General features: G+C 49.2%; 1 protein-coding gene across 8 annotated transcripts in view; it reads left to right on the top strand.

Moving 5' to 3' along the window:
- Nucleotides 1-20,746, top strand: part of HMBOX1 (homeobox containing 1) — a 124,687-nt gene that overhangs the window by 81,704 nt on the left and 22,237 nt on the right. For all 8 annotated transcript variants that reach the window (XM_081854856.1, XM_081854861.1, XM_081854858.1 and 5 more), the window contains exons 3-5: nucleotides 2,086-2,571; nucleotides 4,469-4,554; nucleotides 13,413-13,523. In XM_081854856.1, coding sequence (XP_081710982.1) covers nucleotides 2,086-2,571; nucleotides 4,469-4,554; nucleotides 13,413-13,523 — 683 coding nt within the window. The remainder of the gene's footprint in view (nucleotides 1-2,085; nucleotides 2,572-4,468; nucleotides 4,555-13,412; nucleotides 13,524-20,746) is intronic.

Here is a 20,746-nt window from a genome sequence, read left to right as displayed (position 1 = left end):
TAATGAGGTCTCTGGCTGGTGATGGAACTGGACTTTTGCCACCAAGACAGCCCCCGTCCGGCCCACCAGATCATGCCAGCTTCCCTCCCGGTCTCCTTTAAAAGTGTAGGTTCAGCGATCTTGGCCGGAGTCCAGAGAGGAGTCTGCAAGCTTGCCAGGACTTCTCAAGCCACTTGTTTCTGAATGTTGGAAAACTTTCCAGAATGGCATTGGACCATTGCAGTCTTTAATCAGGGTTCCTTGCGCATCCTGTGGGATCGCAGTGGCCGGTGCGTTGGCAGAATGGCGGCTGTGCAAAGGTTGGGGGATGATCAGCTGGAACATGTGTACGTAAGACTCAAAATCTGGACATCCAGCGGGCCTGAATAGTGAAATCTTCAGGACAGATAGAAGGAAGTCCTTTTTCATGCAGCACATTGTTAAACTGTGGAACTCTCTCCCACAGGAGACATTGATAGGTGTCGGGGACTGTTTGGATGCAGAGGAAAGGTGGGGAGGAACCAGCTGGGGAACCGTAAGGGATGAAGGCTCAGAGCCCAGGGATGTCAGGAGCTCGTCCTACACTCGAGTAGGACCCCGGCAGAGACACATGCCCGACTGGCATGTTCTCTCCCACCTTGTCGATCTTTCAGGAGCTACAAAAGTAGTGCAGTGACATGCTCCCCTCGCCACCTGGTCTCCCAGAACCAGAAGAGGCATGAAAAGGGTAGAGGCGAGGTTGGCCGCCAGCAGGAGCAGTCTCTGATTGCTTGGGGAAACCCTGGAGTGGAGGAGACGTAGGTAGCTGTGGAGAAGTGGGAATTTCTGAGCACAATTCAAAGTGTTGGTGTTGACCTTTTAAGCCCTAAATGGCCTTGGTCCAGTATATCTGAAGGAGCGTCTCCACCCCCATCATTCAGCCCGGACACTGAGGTCCAGTGCTGAGGGTCTTCTGGCAGTTCCTTCACTGCGAGAAGCCAAGTTACGGGGAACCAGGCAGAGGGCCTTCTTGGTAGTGGCGCCTGCCCTGTGGAACACCCTCCCATCAGATGTTAAGGAAATATACAACTATCTGACTTTTAGAAGACACCTGAAGGGAAGTTTTATTCATAGCTGTCAATGTTTCCCTTTTTAAAAAGGGAAATTCCCTTATTCTGAATAGGATTCCTTGCAAGAAAAGGGGAAAGTTGACAGCTATGGTTTTATTGTGTTTTTAATATTCTGTTGGGAGCCACCCAGAGTGGCTGGGGAAACCCAGCCAGATGGGTGGGGCATAAATAATGATTTATTTATTTATTATTGAAAAGGTGTTGGAATCTGGAAAGGAAAAAGGGCTTAGGGAGCAGGGAGAGTTTGGCAGAGAGAAGTCCAAAATCCGAGGCAGAAGATGAAGCAGGGGAGGAGGGAGGCCGAGAGGCCGAGATGAGTCGAGCTGGTGAAGAGTCAAGGCGGTCTCCCCCTCCTGCTGCGACAAGCTCCCCTCGCCACCTGGTCTCCCAGAACCAGAAGAGGCATGAAAAGGGTGGAGGAAAGGTTGGCCGCCTGCTGGAGCAGTCTGTGATTGCTTGGGGGGTGGACCCCAGAGAGGACGGCTGTGGGGAGGTGGGGATCTTTAGTCCCAACCACTTCTTAATTGAGGTGAGCCCAGACCCATTCCTGCGCGCATTAGGCCTTGCCCTTCCGCTTAGATCCCGTTTTTGCTAGTAGCGAGTCAGCTCCAACTCCTTCAGTGTGATCTACCGCTGAATCGCTCCTGCAAATGGGCCCCCCTTGGCCTGATCCTGGCCTCTTTGTTGCATCCCTGCGCCTTCTTCCCTCCTCCAGTGTGGTGTAGTGGTTAAGAGCAGTAGTCTCGTAATCTGGTGAACCGGGTTCGCTTCCCCGCTCCTCCACATGCAGCTGCTGGGTGACCTTGGGCCAGGCACACTTCTCTGAAGTCTCTCAGCCCCACTCACCTCACAGAGTGTTTGTTGTGGGGGAGGAAAGGAAAGGAGAATGTGAGCCGCTTTGAGTCTCCTTCCGGTAGTGATAAAGCGGGATATCAAATCCAAACTCTCTCTCTCTCTCTCTCTCTCCTCCTCACCTTCTTCCCCTGTGCCTCCGCAGCCTGCTGGAAACCATGTTTCACTACACCGACGAGCCCCGGTTCACCATAGAGCAGATCGACCTGCTTCAGCGCTTGCGGCGCACCGGGATGACGCGGCACGAGATCCTGCACGCCCTGGAGACCTTCGACCGCCTCGACCAGGAGCACAGCGACAAGTTCGGCCGGCGCTCGGCCTACGGGGCCGGCGGCGGCTCCTGCAGCAACAGCACCAACAACGTGGCCGCCTCGTCCTCCACCGCCACGGCCTCCACCCAGACGCAACATTCGGGGATGTCCCCCTCGCCCAGCAACAGCTACGACACCTCCCCGCAGCCCTGTACCACCAACCAGAACGGCCGGGAGAGCAGCGAGCGGCTGTCCGCCTTCAACGGGAAGATGTCTCCCACGCGGTACCCACTGGCAAGTAGCATGGCACAGAGGTCGTACAGCTTCGAGGCCTCCGAAGAAGACCTGGACGTGGACGATAAGGTGGAGGAGCTGATGAGGTGAGCTCTTGGGGCTCAGGGTGGGGCGCGCTTCTGTTGGTAGGCTCGCCGTTACTGCCGCATCCCTTAATTCTGGCCTCCCTCTCCTCAACCGGGGCGTGCAAGGCGTTTTGCTGAAAATCAGAGAAAGCACAGAATTTCTCTGTGGGACCCCCAGATGCCATCTAGACCAACCCCCTGCAAATCAGGGATCTCAAGTGTAGCATCCACAACGAGGGGGCGTCTGACCTCTCCTTGAAAGCCTGCAAGGAAGGTCTATCGTCTCCCGTGGGAGACTGCTCCACGGTCAAGGAGCTCTTACCGACAGAAAGTTTTTCCTAACGTATGTAGATTGGAAATCAGGGTACAATTAGAATAGAGGGGGATATCTCTCTTTGTGTGTTTTATTATTTATGTTGTATTTTTCCTCTCTTTTCTTTCTTCCTTTGCCTTCCTCCCTTTCCTTTTGTTGTTTCTCTTTCTTTCTTTCTAATTTCATTTATTCTGGATAGAATTTTATTTATACAGTGGTACCTCGGGTAACATACGCTTCAGGTTATATACGCTTCAGGTTACAGACTCCGCTAACCCAGAAATATTACCTCGGGTTAAGAACTTTGCTTCAGGATGAGAACTGAAATTGCATGGCGGCGATGCGGCGGCAGCAGGAGGCCCCATTAGCTAAAGTGGTGCTTCAGGTTAAGAACAGTCTCAGGTCAAGAATGGACCTCCGGAACGAATTAAGTACTTAACTCGAGGTACCACTGTATTGTGAAAACTTTAATGAAAATTTCCTGGAGAAAGTTCCTGCTGCTGTTTAGTGGCTGCTCCCAGATAGAGAGAGAGAGAGAGAGAGGGATAGATAGATAGATAGATAGATAGATAGATAGATAGATAGATTATAGATAGATATCATGTTGTGGATGCTTTAGTCGAGATCCCTGCATTGCACGGTTTTGAACTAGATGACCCTCGGTGACCCTTCCAGCCCTGCAATCCTATGAATCAGTGTTTTAATTCTGTTAGTATATAATTGTTGTTTTTTTCAAATTGTCATCATCATCCCCTGACCCTAAGTTTTCAGATGTTCTTATTTTACCTGCAAACTGCCTTGAGTCACCGTCAGGGAAAAAGGTGGTTATAAATTATAATTATAATAACAGTCAGAATTTCATGCGGCCCAAGCAGGCCTTAGATCGGGGTGGGGAACCCAAGGGCCGTTTCCCCATCTGGTCTGTCTTCCAAGGGCCACAAGACAGTGGTTGGCAGGGCCAGAGGGAAAAGTGGGCGGAGCAAGGAGCATAAATTCGTCATGAGGACACGTTCCAGCCGGGCAAAAGCATTTGGGGTGGGGTGGGGGTTGTGGGCAGAGCCCTGAGGCCAGACAGCGAGGCCTGCAGGGGCCTAATTTGTCTACACAGGCTGGCAGCCACCCTCTCGGGATTTCAGACCGGCCTCTTTGCCAACCCACCCCGAAGATGCATTTGAACCCGCGGCCTTTGATATGCAAAACATGTTCTCTGTCCCCGAGTTACGGCTAAGTAATGCGCTAAGCTACACCCCCATGTGCAACACCCTAGTTTGATGTCAGCGTCATCACTGGTGGGAAAGATTTATTCATCCCTCTGTAATGAAACTTTGTGCATCCCATATGGCCTGCATGAATTTACACGGACCGCGAGTCATCCGTTCTCCTCCTCATGCGCTTTGATCAGCCGGCGACACGGATTAAAAGCAACGTCCGACGGCGAGGGCCTCCGTCAGGCCCTTCGCTCCCTCTGCCGCCCCCCCGCCCCCCAATTAAACGCGTCTTCAACTCTGGCCCTCTTTCTTGCCCCCGCTCTCTTTTTAATCTTCTTCTTCTTCTTCCTCCTGTCCACCCTCCAACCCCTCCCAAAAACTCCCCCTGTTTTGTTAGGAGGGACAGCAGCGTGATAAAAGAGGAAATCAAAGCCTTCCTGGCCAATCGGAGGATTTCGCAAGCCGTCGTAGCGCAGGTAACAGGTAAGAGCTCGGAAACGCCTCGCCGGGACCCCCTCTCCGTAGCTCAGCACCGCCGTCTCGCCGCACCTTCTCCTGCCGGCGCAGATGTTGGGATATCGCTTGGCTTTCTGCATTGCGGTGCAAATCTGTCAGCTTAGTCATGATAATGTATGCCTTTGATTTAAGACCCATTGTGGAACTTCCCTGGTGAATCAGTCTCTCTCTCTCTCTCTCTCTCTCTGCACCTCCCTTGGCCTGCCTGATCTTCTCTCCCCCTGTTCCTTACGCGACTTACGTCAGCAAGATATCTCCCTGCTTTTCTTAGGAATGCTGTAACGAGCGTCAAGCGCCTAGCACCGAAAGGGCTTTGTTTTTAAATTGTGAACGTCATCCACAGCCCTTCCCTTGGGAGCGGGAAGGTGAGGTTCCGGCCCTTTTAGGATTCGGAGGAGGACGTCCAGGCCTTGTGGGGCGCTTGGCTGGAAAGGGTTAATTGCGCCCACGTTGTTTCATTAGCCCCATAACCCAACCTGCCTACTTAAGCCAAGCGGGGGTTAAACACTAAGGCTGTCTCCTCCCAACCCTTCGTGTTGCTTTCGGCGGTTCTCAACCTGCGGGTCCCCAGATGTTGTTGGACTACAACTCCCATCATCCCTAGCTAGCAAGGCCAGAGCTCAGGGATGATGGGAGTTGTAGTCCAACAACATCTGCGGACCCACAGGTTGAGAACCGCTGTGCTAGATGCTAAAGAGAGTGAATGGCTCAGTCAGGAGAGCATAAGGCTCTTAGAATCGTAGAGCTGAAAGGGACCTCCAGAGGTCATCTAGTCCAACCCCCAGCAATGCAGGAATCTCAGCTAAAGCGTCTGTGACAGATCGTCATCCAACCTCTGCTTAAAAACCTCCAAGGAAGGAGAGCCCACAATCTCCCAAGGGAGACCGTTCCCTGTCAAACAGCTCTTGCTGTCAGAAAGTTTTTCCTGGTATTGAGTTGAAATCCCCTTTCTCGTAACCTGAAGCCATGGGTTCGAGTTCTGTCTTCCTTAGCAGGGGAAAAAACAAGCTTGCTCCACCTTTCATGTGACAGCCCTTGGGAAACTTGAAGATGGTTCTCACATCTCCTCTCAGTCTCCTCTTTTGCAGGCTCAACGTACCCAGCTCCTTCAACCGTTCCTCATAAGGTTTGGTTTCCAGACTCCTTGATCATTTTGGTCACCATACTCTGCCCACATTCCAGCTTGTCAACATCCTTCTTAAACAGTGGCGCCCAGAACTGGACACCATATTCCAGGTGTGGCCTGACCAACGCAGAATAGTGGTACAGTGGTACCTCGGGTTACATACGCTTCAGGTTACAGACGCTTCAGGTTACAGACTCCGCTAACCCAGAAATAGTACCTCAGGTTAAGAACTTTGCTTCAGGATGAGAACAGAAATCGTGCAGCAGCAGCAGGAGGCCCCATTAGCTAAAGTGGTGCTTCAGGTTAAGAACGGACCTCCGGAACGAATTAAGTACTTAACCCGAGGTACCACTGTACTATGACTTCCCTTGATCTAAACACTCGACTTCTGCTGATGCAGCCGGGAACAGATTCCTTGGTTCCTTCAGCATCCTGCCTCATCTCTGTCTTCTGGCCTCCCTCCTGTGTGTGATTCTGGACCGCTCACTAAGCCCTGTTGCCCCTTCAGCTTCTGACACCTCCTCCTCCTGGTCTTCTCCCTCTGCCCAACCATCACCATCCCCTGGCTCTGAGTCTTCTTCTCCTGGGGGTTCCCTTCTCAGCATCTAGCCAGCCCATGACATTCTACCTGTTTACTCTTGAGCTTAAGCACCACTGAGTACAGCAGGGCTTGCTCCCAGTTAACTGGGAGCATAAGCCGCAGGGAAATTCCCCCAGCTGGCCTTGGCTTTTAGGGGGGAAATTTGTTTAGGGAAGTTTTTAACGTTTAATGCTGTAGAATGGTACCTCTGGATGCGAACGGGATCCGTTCCAGAGACCCGTTCGCATCCAGAAGCGAATGCAACCCACGTCTGCGCATGACGTCATTTTAACCTTCTGCGCAAGTGCGAGCGGCGAAACCCGGAAGTAACGTGCTCCGTTACTTCCGGGTCGCCGCAGCACGCAACCCGAAAATACTTATCCCGAAGCTGCTTCAACCTGAGGTATGGACTGTATTGTGTTTTTAATATTTGATTGGGAGCCGCCCAGAGTGGCTGGGGAAACCCAGCCAGGTGGGTTGGGTATAAATAATAAATTGTTGCTGTTGTTAGTATGATTATTGGCTAATACGGGAGGCCTGTTGCACCTGGGCGCCGACTGCAATGGCGACAGCCTAGAAGGGCAAGTTATAAATCTAAATAACAAATAGATACAAAGACTAAATTAAATAGATGGATCATATCTCATGCCTCGTGTGGTGGCAGAGCCTGGAGCGTTCGCTGCAGAAGTGTGTTGCGTGCCTACGTAAGGACAATAGCTTTGCTTCAGATCTTGACAGCCGGGCCTTTCCGGCTTAAGCAAAGGGCTTTGTGAGCCCCCTCCCCTTAATTTGTCATTTCAGCGCAGGCCGATTCCGCGCATAATTCCCCTCTCTTCTCCTTCTGAATAAGCAGCAGCAAGCTTCTGGTTTATTGCTGTTAACTCCCCTGACCCAGGCAGGCATTTTACAAAGCAGCAGGCAGCGTGCTCTGGGAATGTAAGGTTTAAATCAGCGGCACAGAACCTTTATCGTACTTTTGCTCGTATGAAAGCTTCCAGGGCCCGGAGGCCAGAGGACGGTGTGATCAGATGGGAAATGGGGTAGAGTAACAGATGAAATCCTCTATTACAGTGGACGCTCGGGTTGCGAACGTGATCTGTGCAGGATTCACGTTTGCAACCCGCATCTGCGCGTCTGTGCACATGCGGATTGTGATGCGGCACTTTTGCACATGCGCAAAGCACGGTTTAGCGTTTATGCGCATGCGCGGCCACCGAAACCCAGTACTTCCAGGTTTTGGCGGTCTGTAACCCCAAAAAAAAGCAATCTGTAACCCGAGGTATGACTGTATTAGTCATCATAGTAGTAGTAGTAGTATCTTGTCCTACATCCATAGATCTTAGGGTGATTCGCAGCCTAAAAATACTACTACTGGTAGTAGAAATAATAACAATAACAATAACAATAATATCTATACCCCGCCCATCTGGCTGGGTTGCCCCAGCCACTCTGGGCGGCTTCCAACAAACATAAAAACAAAATAAAACGTCAAACATTAAAAACTTCCTGACACAGGGCTGCCTTCAGATGTCTTCTAAAAGTTGTGTATTCCTTTCCTCCTTGACACCTGATGGGAGGGAGTTGCACAAAAAAAACACACAATCCACAATAAAAACAAGCAGAGAAACAAATCAATATCCCACCCCCCTTTCTCCCCTCATCGCCTCCCACAACACATTTAAAAGCTTATCGGATGTAATCAGCCGAAGGCCTGGATTAAGAGGAATGTTTTTGCCTGTCGCCTAAAGGTGTAGAATGAAGGAGCCAGGCAGGCTTCCATGGGGAGAGCATCCCACCAATGGGAAAAGGCCTGTTCTCATGTTGCCACTCTCATGAAGGATGCACATGAAGATATACTGTGTCCAGTTCTGGGCATCCCAATTTAAGAAGGATATTGAAAGCTGGAACCTGTGCAGAGGAGGGCAACCAAGGTGATCAATGGTCTGGAAACGAAGCCTTATGAGGAGCGGTCGAAGGAGCTGGGTAGGTTTAGCCTGGAAAAGAGGAGACGGACAGGAGATATGAGAGCCATCTTCAAGTATCTCATGGAAGAGGGAGCAAGCTTCAAGAAGGATTCGAACCCATGGCTTCAAGTAACAAGAAGGGAGATTCCGACTAAACACCAGGAAGAACTTTCAGGCTGTAAGAGCTGTTTGAGAGTGGAACCGAGTTTCTCGGGAGGTTGCGGACTCTTCTTCATCGGATGTTTTTAAGAACTGCTTTATTTAATGCCTCAGTTAAGATTCCTGCATTGCAGGGGGTTGGACTAGATAACCGCTGGTGTCCCTTCCAACTCTACAATTCCATGATTCTTTGCACATCAGGCTATCTTGCAGTCATGCTAAAGTCACCCACCCCACCCTCTTTCCCTCCCTACCTCCGAGCAAGAAATATTTCTGTATTTCAGGGGCACATTCTATCTAAGCAGGGCCTGTAAGACAGAGTTGTTCCACCAGGCCTTCGGCTTGGAATCAACTTGATCCCCTCCCCCTCTTTCCTTTTCCCTTTCTCCTCCTGTGATGGAACTCCTATTTGGGGACTTCCCTGCCTTTTTCTGGCCCACGTAGGACCAGTCTGGATAGTTGGCTTTGGTGAAGACTTGACGTTTTCATCCCCCCCAAAAGTTTTTGAGTTTCTGCTGAAATGAGGCTGCATTTTAATGTTGTATTTTAATCTTGAGTTTTTTTAAAAGTTGTATTTCAATCAATTGTTTTATATCTGGTGTTAGGTGGTGGGGTGGGGATACACAGATCAGGGCTGGTGAGGAGGAATCTGGTCTGAATAGAGGGCTGGAGAATAAATCCTGGGAGACTGCTTGAGATTTTTTGTTTGGCTTTCTCAGGCGTGCCACCTCGAGGTCCTTAGAGAAAAAGGGCAAGCTATAAATGCAATGGAACAATAATAAAGTAATGCCATGCAGCAAAATAGAGCAGAAAAGCTGAAAAAAAAAGGAAAAACCCCAAAATCGTGCTGCTGCAATTTGTTGTTGTTGTTTGTTATTATTATTATTATGGGAAGCCCTACACAAAGCAGCAACTGATAAGCACTAGCCCGGAATAATAATAATAATAATAATAATAATAATAATAATAATAATAATAATAATTTATTTATACCCTGCCCTTCCTGGTTCAAAAACCGGGCTCAGGGTGGCTAGCAACAAATTTAAAATACTTCATTATAAAAGCAGCATAAAAGACAGTATAAAAACATGAATAACAATAAAATTCAAAAATCAATTACTGCATTTTTTGCTCTATAAGACTCACTTTTTCCCTCCTAAAAAGTAAGGGGAAATGTGTGTGCGTCTTACGGAGCGAATTCAGGCTGCGCAGCTATCCCAGAAGCCAGAACAGCAAGAGGGATTGCTGCTTTCACTGCGCAGCGATCCCTCTTCTTGTTCTGGCTTCTGAGATTCAGAATATATTTTTTCTTGTTTTCCTCCTCCAAAATCTAGGTGTGTCTTGTGGTCTGGTGCGTCTTATAGAGCGAAAAATACAGTAAATAATCCCCAGGACTAGCTGGCTGAATTGGTCCTACTTGGGCCAGCGAGGAGGCCAGGGGAGAATTAGCTGTGGGGTCTCGGCGCGGGTGATCTCAGAGTGGAATGCGGAAGTCTTTTATTTATAGAAGCTGCCTTTCAAGGGTTGTGTAGTAAAACAAACAAGACGCTGATGGGCAGGGCAGCTTATTAATAATACGCAGATAAGGCGAATGACAGGGTGCAGGAAGACCCAGTGGAAAGGGGCTCTTCCTTTCATGCTTGCGCCCTCTAGAGAGGAGATTGGGGGAAAGCACACAATGGGAACTAATTTGGGATGCGGGGGAACTGTAATGTGGGAAGGGGGTCTCCCAGGTTCATCAGCCCCAGTAGTGTTCCCCAGGCAAAAAGGGTGTTTCAGTGGAAACCAGTCTGCTGGCAACCAAATAAAAATTCAAAAAGAGTACATTTCAAACGTCGTTTTTAAAATACTTTGTAAAAATAAAGCTCTGCCCCAAAGCTGTGAATTATGAAGTAGATACAGAGTCTTTTAATGTGTCAAAAGCCCTTCCTTTGATCACAGTGGCCTGGTTTTCGTAGAATTGTAGAGTTGGAAGCGACCTGGAGCTTTCTTCTTCTTCTTTTTTTGGGGGGGGACTACAACTCCCATCATCTCTAGCTGGCGGGACCAGTGGTCAGGGATGATGGGAATTGTAGTCTGAAAACAGCGGGGGGGGGGGCACAAGTTTGGGAAACCCCGATCTAGTCTAACCATCCGCAGCAAAGGATCCACAGCTAAAATTCAGGAATCGTTTCACACTAAATCAAAAAGTGGCACAAATGCATGGGGCTTGTGGGGAGGAGGTGATTGTGGCCACTTCCCCTCCTCCTCCGCATTCTGCTGCTGTGCTAAAGTAAACCATGGTTTGGCTTAGCACACTCTCGGAACATGAGGTCGTGTTTTCGCTCTCTTGGTGCCATAGTTAGGCCGTTCGTCAAAGGAGCATGAAACCACTAAACCCAGTGCAGTGGCAACCAAGGAAGAGCAAAGAAGCCACAATGTCCTCTCCCAGAGCCTGTGCTCATGCGCAGTAAACCGTGGTTTGGCTTAGCACAGGGCTCTGCAACCTACGGGCCTTGGGCCAGTAGCGGCCTACAGGTCTCATCTAACTGGGCCAAGGTGACCCCTGCTGCCCGCTCTTACTGACTTCTCGGTTGATGGTGCCTGTGCGCATGCGCACGGGCGCTCCTTTGACCTGGATGTGTACTGGAAATAGCATGTGCGCATGCGTGCAGGACGGATGCACACACACTATTTCTGGGGCACATTTAGGTCGGAGGAGCGCTGGAAATAGTGTGTGCGCACACGCATGTGCGCTCCTCCAACCCAGAAGAGCATGTGTGCTCACACGCTGCTGGCCATCCTCCAACAGACGAAGCATGGACCAGCCCATTGTCCTGTAAGCTTGCCAACCCCTGGCTTAGCGCCACACGTGAGTCATCTATCTAGGCATTTGAATCCAGATCCTAAAAATAATGCGCAGGGGGGTGTTTAATGAATGATACGCTTCCCGTTTTGAAAATGCGGAGAGAAGTAGCTTTGCTGCCTACCACAGAAGTTACGGTTAATCTCTGCCCCTCCCAGGAATGCCAGCTTGGCCCGCGACCACGGGTGCCCAGGGCTGTGGGTGCCATGCAGCTTTCATGGCCTTGGCACCGAAATTTGTGGGTGCCCGGCCCCTTCATGGGGCGTGGGACGCAGGTACCGCTGTGGGTTAAACCACAGAGCCTAAGACTTGCCAATCAGAAGGTCGGCGGTTCGAATCCCCGCGACGGACTGAGCTCCTGTTGCTCGATCCCTGCTCCTGCCAACCTAGCAGTTCGAAAGCACGTCAAAGTGCAAGTAGATAAATAGGTACCACTCCGGCAGAAAGGTAAACGGCATTTCCGTGCACTGCTCTGGTTCGCCAGAAGTGGCTTAGTCATGCTGGCCTCATGACCCGGAAGCTGTACGCTGGCTCCCTTGGCCAATAAAGCAAGATGAGCGCCGCAACCCCAGAGTCGTCCGCGACTGGACCTAATGGTCAGGGGTCCCTTTACCTTTATCAGGGCCCCCAGGGCCCCAGGGAGTTGCCTATGGCCCCTCCCCACACCAAAAAATTCATTCCGTCTCTTGGAATATCACCCACTCTCTTTTCTTCCGCATGCAAAGTTATCTTAAAGATGTGGCAATTTCTATCACTTCCTTCCCGGTCTGCATTTCTGATCCACCCAGGAATGGCTGCTGTTTACTCCTGGGTAGTGCGCATGCGTGGCTGGATCGCTCTGTCCAGAGCAGAATGAACGGCCGAGTGAGTCATTCCATTTCCTGGTGGACGTGTTCGTAATGTCCTATAAGCTGCTATTCTGCGCTCATTGTCTCTCTCTCCCCCCCCCCCCACAAGTCGTTGTCTATCTATGTAAGCGGTAGGAGCAATTAATCACAATAATGTCATCTGAAAATTCGGTCTCTTAAATGTGAGAGCTCAAAGCCATATATGGGCTCTTTTTAAATTAAAATAAAAATGCCCGGGTCTGTGTATTCTAGCTCCAAAGCACCCAAACTGTGTGTCCAGAGTAGGGTTAGGGATCCCAATGCAAAACTGGTGTCACGATGTTCCGCGCACCTTGCAAAATGTGCCTGGTGGAATGAAAACTCAATGTAGGATTTAATGCAGAATGGGGATATTAAGGCAATGGTCCCCAAAGCAGGGAATTTACCACCCGCTGGGTGGCAGTGGGATTACCCAGGGGAGTGTCGGGGTGCTAACTTGAATAAAATATTGGGGGGCCCAGGTAAGCCCTGCCCCACATAACTGATCACAAGATGCAGCACACACAACCACCCCCATTTGAATGGCAATGCCCATAAACCCTGCAATATCCCTTTTGACACCATAGATTTTGTCTGATGGCGTTATGATAAATAGGCAATTTTATTTTCAGCTCCTTTCCTAATGCTACTGGGCAGGACGAGAATTGGGAAGAGTGTGTTTGGCTTGATCACAGGTTGTCCGTAGGGCGTGATGAAAACTTGTGCGCAAGAGGAGGAGCCACATGGTGTGGCAATCAGTTGCATAGTTTCTCTTTCTCTCTCTGTGGACTCATACGATACGATACGATACAATATGATACGATAATCTTTATTGTCATTGTCCCATACAGAACAACGAAACTGAAAAATCTACATAAGACATTCAAAACCCAACAAGCCTGCTATTCCAGCTATCCCAACCTGGTTAGCCCCCTAAAAACTCTGATACCCCATTTTTAAATACAATATACTCCCATACAGACTCCTTACAATGTGTTTAAAACTAAAATTGCATTTGGGTAGAAACTGTTTTTCAGGCGGATGGTCCTAGTCTTTATAACCCTCAGCTACATTAGTAAAAAAACCAGTGTTTTGAATGCGTTATAAACATGCAACACCAGATGGCGCTGTAAAGCACAAACTTTTTCTTTGCAATTTTACATAGCGGTTGTTGTTTTCTTTCCATTTTATTATAACGTTTTAATTTATGACTTATTTACAGCAGGTTTCCCCCCCTGTGTGTAGACCCACCTTTTCTCTCTCCTCTCTTTGGTCTTGCCTGCAGGTATCAGTCAGAGCCGGATCTCCCACTGGCTGTTGCAACAGGGATCGGACCTGAGCGAGCAAAAGAAAAGGGCCTTTTACCGATGGTACCAGCTTGAGAAGACAAACCCCGGTAAACAAAACCAAGCCGAGACACTCCAGCTGTTCCCTCTGAACCAAACCTTTTGCCCAGCGGCTGTGAGTGTTGTTGGCTTCATCGTGCTTCGATCGGCATGGACCCTCCCCTCCCTCCTCCCTCCCTTGCTCTCTGCCCCCCCCCCCAGTTACAGTCCATGCTCAGGAATGGGGGTGGGTGGGAGTGGGAGGAGACTTGCATTGGGGAGAGGAAGGTATGGGGGCTTCCCTGCAAACGGATCTGTATCGGGGGGCCTTGTTTTCCAAAGAGGGCTGGCAGAGGTTTGGGGCGCGTGTGGAATTTACGGTGTGGAATTGCAACTTGAAAGATACCAAAATGCACTGGACAACATTTCACGGCGATTACTTCACTTGTCAGCAGGCGGCGCTCCTGTTTTGTTTAACCGGAGGGAGACTGTGGGACAAGAATGGGAGCTTTAAATGCCATGACAGCTATTGCCCGTGGCCTCTGAATTACTGTTTATTTGGTTTCTGTCCTCCCGCCTCTCAGTCCTAAAGGGTAAAGGGACCCCTGACCATTAGGTCCAGTTGTGGCCGACTATGAGGTTGTGGCACTCATCTCGCTTTATTGGCTGCGGAAGCCGGTGTACATCTTCCAGATCATGTGGCCAGCATGACTAATCTGCTTCTGGCAAACCAGAGCAGCGCATGGAAACGCTGTTTACCTTCCCGCCGGAGCGATACCTATTTATCTACTTGCACTTTGACGTGCTTTTGAACTGCTAGGTTGGCAGGAGCAGGGACCGAGCAACGGGAGCTCAGCCTGTCGCGGGCATTTGAACCGCCGACCTTCTGATCGGCAAGGCTCTGTGGTTTAACCCACAGCGCCACCCGCATCCCAGTCCTTAAGTCCCGGTCTCAGTCCTTAAGAATTCCCAAAGGCAACAGGCATAAGATAATGCAATAAGAGTTTGCTCAGCATGCAGTGATGCAGAGGATTGCAAATAAGAATAAGAATAAGAATAAGAATAAGAATAAGAATAAGAATAATTTATTTATATGCCGCCCATCTGACTTCCAACAAAAGATTAAAATACAATTGTTTAGTCATTTAGTCGTTTCCGACTCTTCGTGACCCCGTGGACCAGAGCACACCAGGCACTCCTGTCTTCCACTGCCTCCCGCAGTTTGGTCAGACTCATGCCTGTAGCTTCAAGAACACTGTCCCACCATCTCGTCTTCTGTCGTCCCCTTCTCCTTGTGCCCTCCATCTTTCCCAACATCAGGGTCTTTTCCAGGGAGTCTTCTCTTCTCATGAGGTGGCCAAAGTATTGGAGCCTCAGCTTCAGGATCTGTCCTTCCAGTGAGCACTCAGGGCTGATTTCCTTCAGAATGGATAGGTTTGATCTTCTTGCAGTCCATGGGACTCTCAAGAGTTTCCTCTAGCACCATAATTCAAAAGAATCCATTCTTCGGCGATCAGCCTTCTTTATGGTCCAGCTCTCACTTCCATACATCACTACTTGGAAAACCATAGAAAAAAAATACACAATGTTAGACGATGAGCAATTTACTATTTTTAATTAAATATGACTATTTAATTGCTCATCGTCTAACATTGTGTATGCCATCAAATGCCAACAGTGTCCTTCAGCTCTCTATATTGGACAAACAGGCCAGACCTTACGCCAAAGAATAAACGGACATAAATCTGACATCAGGAATCACAAGACAGAGAAACCAGTAGGAGAACACTTCAATCTCCCAGGACATTCTATACAAGATCTCAAAGTAGCTGTTTTACTACAAAGGAATTTCAGAAATAGACTGGAAAGAGAAGCTGCTGAATTACAACTTATCACCAAACTTAAAACCATGGAGAAACCTGGTCTGAACAAAGACCTTGGATTCTTATCTCATTATACATGACAAAGCCATTTTTCACCTTTTCACCCCTTGCTTTTTCCTGTAAGACCTATTGCAGTCGTTAAGAGTCGTCAACAGGCTCATCACAGCTATCTGCCAATCACCCATTCCTACCACCCTTCTGAGTAATACCCCTCCCCACCTTCTCACTATATAGAAGGGTCTGGGGACTTCTGTTTCAGTGTATCTGAAGAAGTGTGCATGCACACGAAAGCTCATACCAAGAACTGACTTAGTTGGTCTTTAAGGTGCTACTGGAAGGAATTTTTTTTTTTGTTTTGACTATGGCAGACCAACACGGCTACCTATCTGTAACTGGAAAACCATAGCTTTAACTATACGGACCTTTGTTGGCAAGGCCCGGCAAGCCACTCCAGTATCCCTGCCAAGAAAACTCCATGGACAAAGACAACAAATGCTAGAAACTTGCTTTTTCTTTAAAAGCTAGAGGATTTTGGTACATCTGAGGTTGGGGGCTGCCCCCTTTCTCCCCCCACAATTTCTGAATACCCAGAAATCTGCTGTGCAGATTAGGTAGCAGATGCTTTTTTAGTTCTTCCAGTCGGTCCACCCGGTGCGTGTTTCTTCCTCCTGCAGCGAGTGAGGCAAAAAGAGAGGTCTTTGCCCTTGAAGACGGCACGGCTAAAACATGGTGTGTTTTGGGCTGGTGTCAGTTCTCAGGGTTAATTCTTGGGTAAGCCTGTAGTGAGTGGCTCTCAGGCTCCTTAAGGCCTTTGGAAATTGTCCAGGCAAAACAAAATCGAGTCACTTTCAGCTGAAGCAGGTAGAGTGCTCTGGAACAACACACTGGCTTTCTTTGCCTCAGAAAGCAAGCAAAAAACCAACAACCCCTTCCTTCCACCTTTTTTTTGTTTTTTTGTATGCACTTTCTAAAACACTCCCTCCTTGTTTTGTGTCTGCTGGTAGGTAGTTTTGCACTCTATCACTAGCTATCTTCTGGCAGAAAAATAGGATGCACATACCTCTTTATAGAAATTAAGCAGTAATATTTAAGCTGATATGTGCTTCTAATCTGCCCACCTTCCTTCCTTCCTTCCTTCCTTCCTTCCTTCCTAACATCCCTTTCCTTTCTTTCATTCCTTTCCTTTCCTTCCCTTTCCTTCCCTTCCCTTCCCTTCCCTTCCTTCCTTCCTTCCTTCCTTCCTTCCTTCCTTCCTTCCTTCCTTCCTTCCCTCCCTCCCTCCCTCCCTCCCTCCCTCTTTCCTTCCCTTCCCTTCCCTTCCCTTCTTCCCTTCCCTCCCCTCCCCTCCCCTCCCCTCCCCTCCCCTCCCCTCCCCTCCCTTCCCTTCCCTTCCCTTCCCTTCCCTTCCCTTCCCTTCCCCTCCCCTCCCCTCCCCTCCCCTCCCCTCCCCTCCCCTCCCCTCCCCTCCCCTCCCCTCCCCTCCCCTCCCCTCCCTTCCCTCCTTTCCTTTCCTTTCCTTTCCTTTCCTTTCCTTCCCTGGCTTTGTCAATGAGGATTTGCAATTGGAGGCTACCTCTTCTCTTACCTCCAAAGTAACCAAAAGGAATAGGTGTGCTTTTCTACTTGGGGGGGCTTAGCCCACGAATTGCCAAGTGGCTGGGGAGTGAAGTTCAAGCCCAGGAGTACAGTGCCTGGATTTGCCTTTTTAGAAGGACCATGGCTCGTTGGTAGAGCACTTTCTATGGAAAATCATTGGTCCCCCTAGCTCTGATTGTTTACACTGACTGGCAGAGGCTGTCCTGGCTTCCAGTGGCGGCTCTCTCCCAGCTATGGCCCTTCCTGACGTCTCCAGGTAGCAGATAACAGAGGGGGGCCTCTGCCTCGGATCCTGCACAATACCAGGCTGGAGGGACAAAACAATCTTACCGGTTAAAGGGCAGTTTTGTACAGTGGTGCCCTGCAAGACGAATGCCTCGCAAGATGAAAGGGTTTTCCATTTTGGAGGCGCTTCGCAAAACGAATTTCCCTATGGGCTTGCTTTGCAAGACGAAAATGTCTTGCGAGTTCCTGCGGGTTTTTTCCCCTTCCCCCCCTTTTTCTAAGCCGCTAAGCCGCTTATCAGCTGATCCGCTAAGCCGCTAAAAGCCACTCAGCCGCTAATAGTGCTAATCCGCTAAGCCGTCAATGGGCTTGCTTCGCAAGACGAAAAAACCGCTAGACGAAGAGACTCGCGGAACGGATTAATTTCGTCTTGCGAGGCACCACTGTTTTTAATGCAGATTTTATGAGATGGCCACTTCCTTCTGAAAAGCTGAGGATTTTTGCTTTGCCCCGATTTTATTTTTGTGAGGTGCATCTGTCGCTCTGTGCTCCTGTCTTCCATATGTGACTTCTTAGAAATTAAGAGGGGGACCCCCAGCATGTACGGCCACTGCACATGGAAGTTTCCATGTACCTCTGGCTAACAGTCCTCCAACAAAGCTGAAATCTGGGAGATTCAGGACAGGCCAAAGGGAGGTCCACAACTCATAGCAAAGAGTGGAAGCTGCTGCCAGCAGATGTAGGGACAGCCACCAACTTCGCGGAAGAGAAGGCTATCCTAGGAGCACAAGAAGAGCATTGCTGGATCAGGCCAATGGCCCACCTGGTCTGGCATCCGGTTGACAACATGGGAAGCCGTCAAACCAGGATCTGAGCCCAAGAGCAGCACTGTCCTCTCCAGCCATTCCATCAACTGGTCTTCAGGAGCGTTGCTTCGTCCAACCATGGAGGCCAAGTCAAGCCACCATGGCTAGCCATGGTAGATACTGTATTTTTCGCTCCATAAGACGCACTTTTTTCTTCCTAGAAAGTAAGGGGAAATGTCTGTGCGTCTTACGGAGCGAGTGTGTGGTCCCTGGAGCCGAATTGCCCAGGGGCAAAAAGCAGATCATGCTATATAGTTTTTTGAAAGAGGGAAGTGGGTGTTGAAACAAAGCCGCTGATCGTTTGCTGATTGGGGAGAGAGATAAGGGATGCTAGAGATAAAGGAGGCTGCCTGGGATGGGGAGGTAAAGACAGCAAACTTGCAAAGGGGGGAAACAGGAAGACTAAAGCAATAAGGAGAGAAATTAGAAGAAAAGGAGGAGCAAAAAACTGCTCCAGCTAAGGAAAAGACACTAAGGCAAACAAGTGGGAAGGGAGTGTTGAAAGGAAACAGCTGATCGGTGGGATCTGGAGAGAGATAAGGGATGCTAGAGGAGGCTGCCTGGGAGTGGGGAGGTAAAAGCCCATGGATCCTTAGGATTTTTATATTGGGTCACCCCAAATTCACCATCAGATCACATAGCATGTCCATGGCTACAGCCTACACCAAAAAAATCAGGCGTCCACTGTTTCCTGGGGCTACAAGGGTGCAAAAACGTGGTTACAAAGCATGGATCCACATGGATCCTCAGGATTTTTGCATTGGGTCACCCCAAATTCACCATCGGATCACAAGTGTGTGTGGCCATAAAAATCATACAGCCACCGTTTCATTCAGAATATTTTTTTCCCTTGTTTTCCTCCTCTAAAAATTAGGTGCTTCTTATGGTCAGGTGCGTCTTATGGAGCGAAAAACACAGTAATTCAAGGAGGATAAGTTTGGTCAGGGCTTCTAGTCACAACAGCTGCGCTCTGCCTCTGCTGCTGGAAGTCGCATGCCTCTAGACACCAGCTGCCGGAAAGCACAGGAGGGGAGAGAGTGCTGCTGTTGCACCCGAGTCTTGCTCATGGGCTTCCCATAAGCATCTTGCTTGGCCCCCGCGAGAGCAGGGTTCCGGACTAGAAGGGCCACGAACTCTCAGGGCTCTCCTCCGCCAAGCTGGCTGGCGCTTCTTCCCGCAAGGGCCCTGCGGCTCGACCGCCAGCGTTCCGAGCAAAGTGCGTTTGAGAACCGGGTCAGAGCTTTGCCGCATTGGCCGACCCACCTCAGAGCGCCCACACTTTGACAGCAGTGGCACTGATTCATTAGGGTGGACCGGATCAGTCTGGCAGGGCCAGCAGGTAGCCGGCCAAGTGGGAAAGGATGAATGAGTTCCCTTGGCTGAGCTCCCCGTCTCTTCTTCCTTTGGCTGTCACAGACTCGGGCTCGGCTTGGAGATGCGAGGCATCAACCACCTGCGTCCCTTTTGGGGATGTTCTTGTTGTTTTTTTAGCACAAATGCCAGAATGTCCTTCCTGAATTTGCTCCTGCTTTAACCCAAGTATTTGCACAAAACAAATGAAATACCGTGAAAATCCCTGAAACAAGAAGTAATCGACCAGAAATATTATCTTATGAAAATAAACTAAATAATAAAAATCAAAAAGTTTAAGGGAAAAAATTAGAAAAACCTAAAACTGAACAAAACCTTAACTGGCTACAAACCTCATTTCAGTTTCCTCAGAAGGAAATAGAAAAATCATGAACCTTAAATGACCGAAATTAAAAAAGAGGGGCAAGAACTCCTCAAAATTCTGAAGTATTGCAATCCTAGCTCGACCTAGGTGAAGCAAAGCGCAGCAATAAAGGATTGAGGACTCAAAGGTACAGTTTCTAATACTGAATTTACAAAAAGGGTTTGAAAACCTAAATGGCAAGTTTTAGACAGAGCCCAACTTAAAGGAAGCAAAGCACAGTAATAAAGAGTTGAGGACTCAGCTGTGAAAATTCTAGTGTTGCCTTCACAAAAAGATTTTTTAAAAACCTCCTCCTCCTCCTCCTTCCTTCTTTGGCGATCCCTCGTAGCCAAGTAAGATTGTCTTCCATGAACACGGTTTTAACAATGAGTCCGTAAGTGACTGTGGAGGCCAATTCTGGATCCACACGTCCTTCCACAGTGGGGACATAGGTTTCCGGGCGGGAGTTGGTCACGGTGTGGATTTGCCAAGCGTGCTTTCCTCTTAGCACGTTTCTCCCTTTCGTCCTGAGTTTGAGTGTCTTCAAAGCCCAAGTCACCTTTGGTAAAGGCTGTTCTCCAACTGGAGCGCTCGCAGGCCAGTGTTTCCCAGTTGTTGGTGTTTATACTGCATTTTTTGGGGTCCCATCTGGCCTGGTAATGTTGACACTGGCTGGCAGCAGATGCCTCTAGGGTTTTGGGAAAGGAGTATATCTCTGCCCTACCGGGAGCGTCTGGGGATGCAACCTGGGGTCTTCTGTATGCAAAGTAGATGCTCTGCCAATGAGCTAAGACCGCACCCCAGCTGCTGAATCAGTACTAGAAATTAGGCCGGTGCCAGGCGTATTTTGCAACAAAAGGTTTTGCAACATTAAAACATCAGTCATTAAAATCTTCCCTAATTAGGGCTGCCTTCAGATGTCTTCTAAAAGTCTGGTAGTTGTTTTTCTCTTTGACATCTGGTGGGATGGCGTTTCACAGGGCGGGTGCCACCACCAAGAAGGCCCTCTG

Source organism: Podarcis erhardii (genome assembly GCF_964252035.2).
Source record: "Podarcis erhardii genome assembly, chromosome: 3".
Taxonomy (NCBI): Eukaryota; Metazoa; Chordata; class Lepidosauria; order Squamata; family Lacertidae; genus Podarcis; species Podarcis erhardii.
This window is presented reverse-complemented; position numbering and strand designations above follow the sequence as displayed.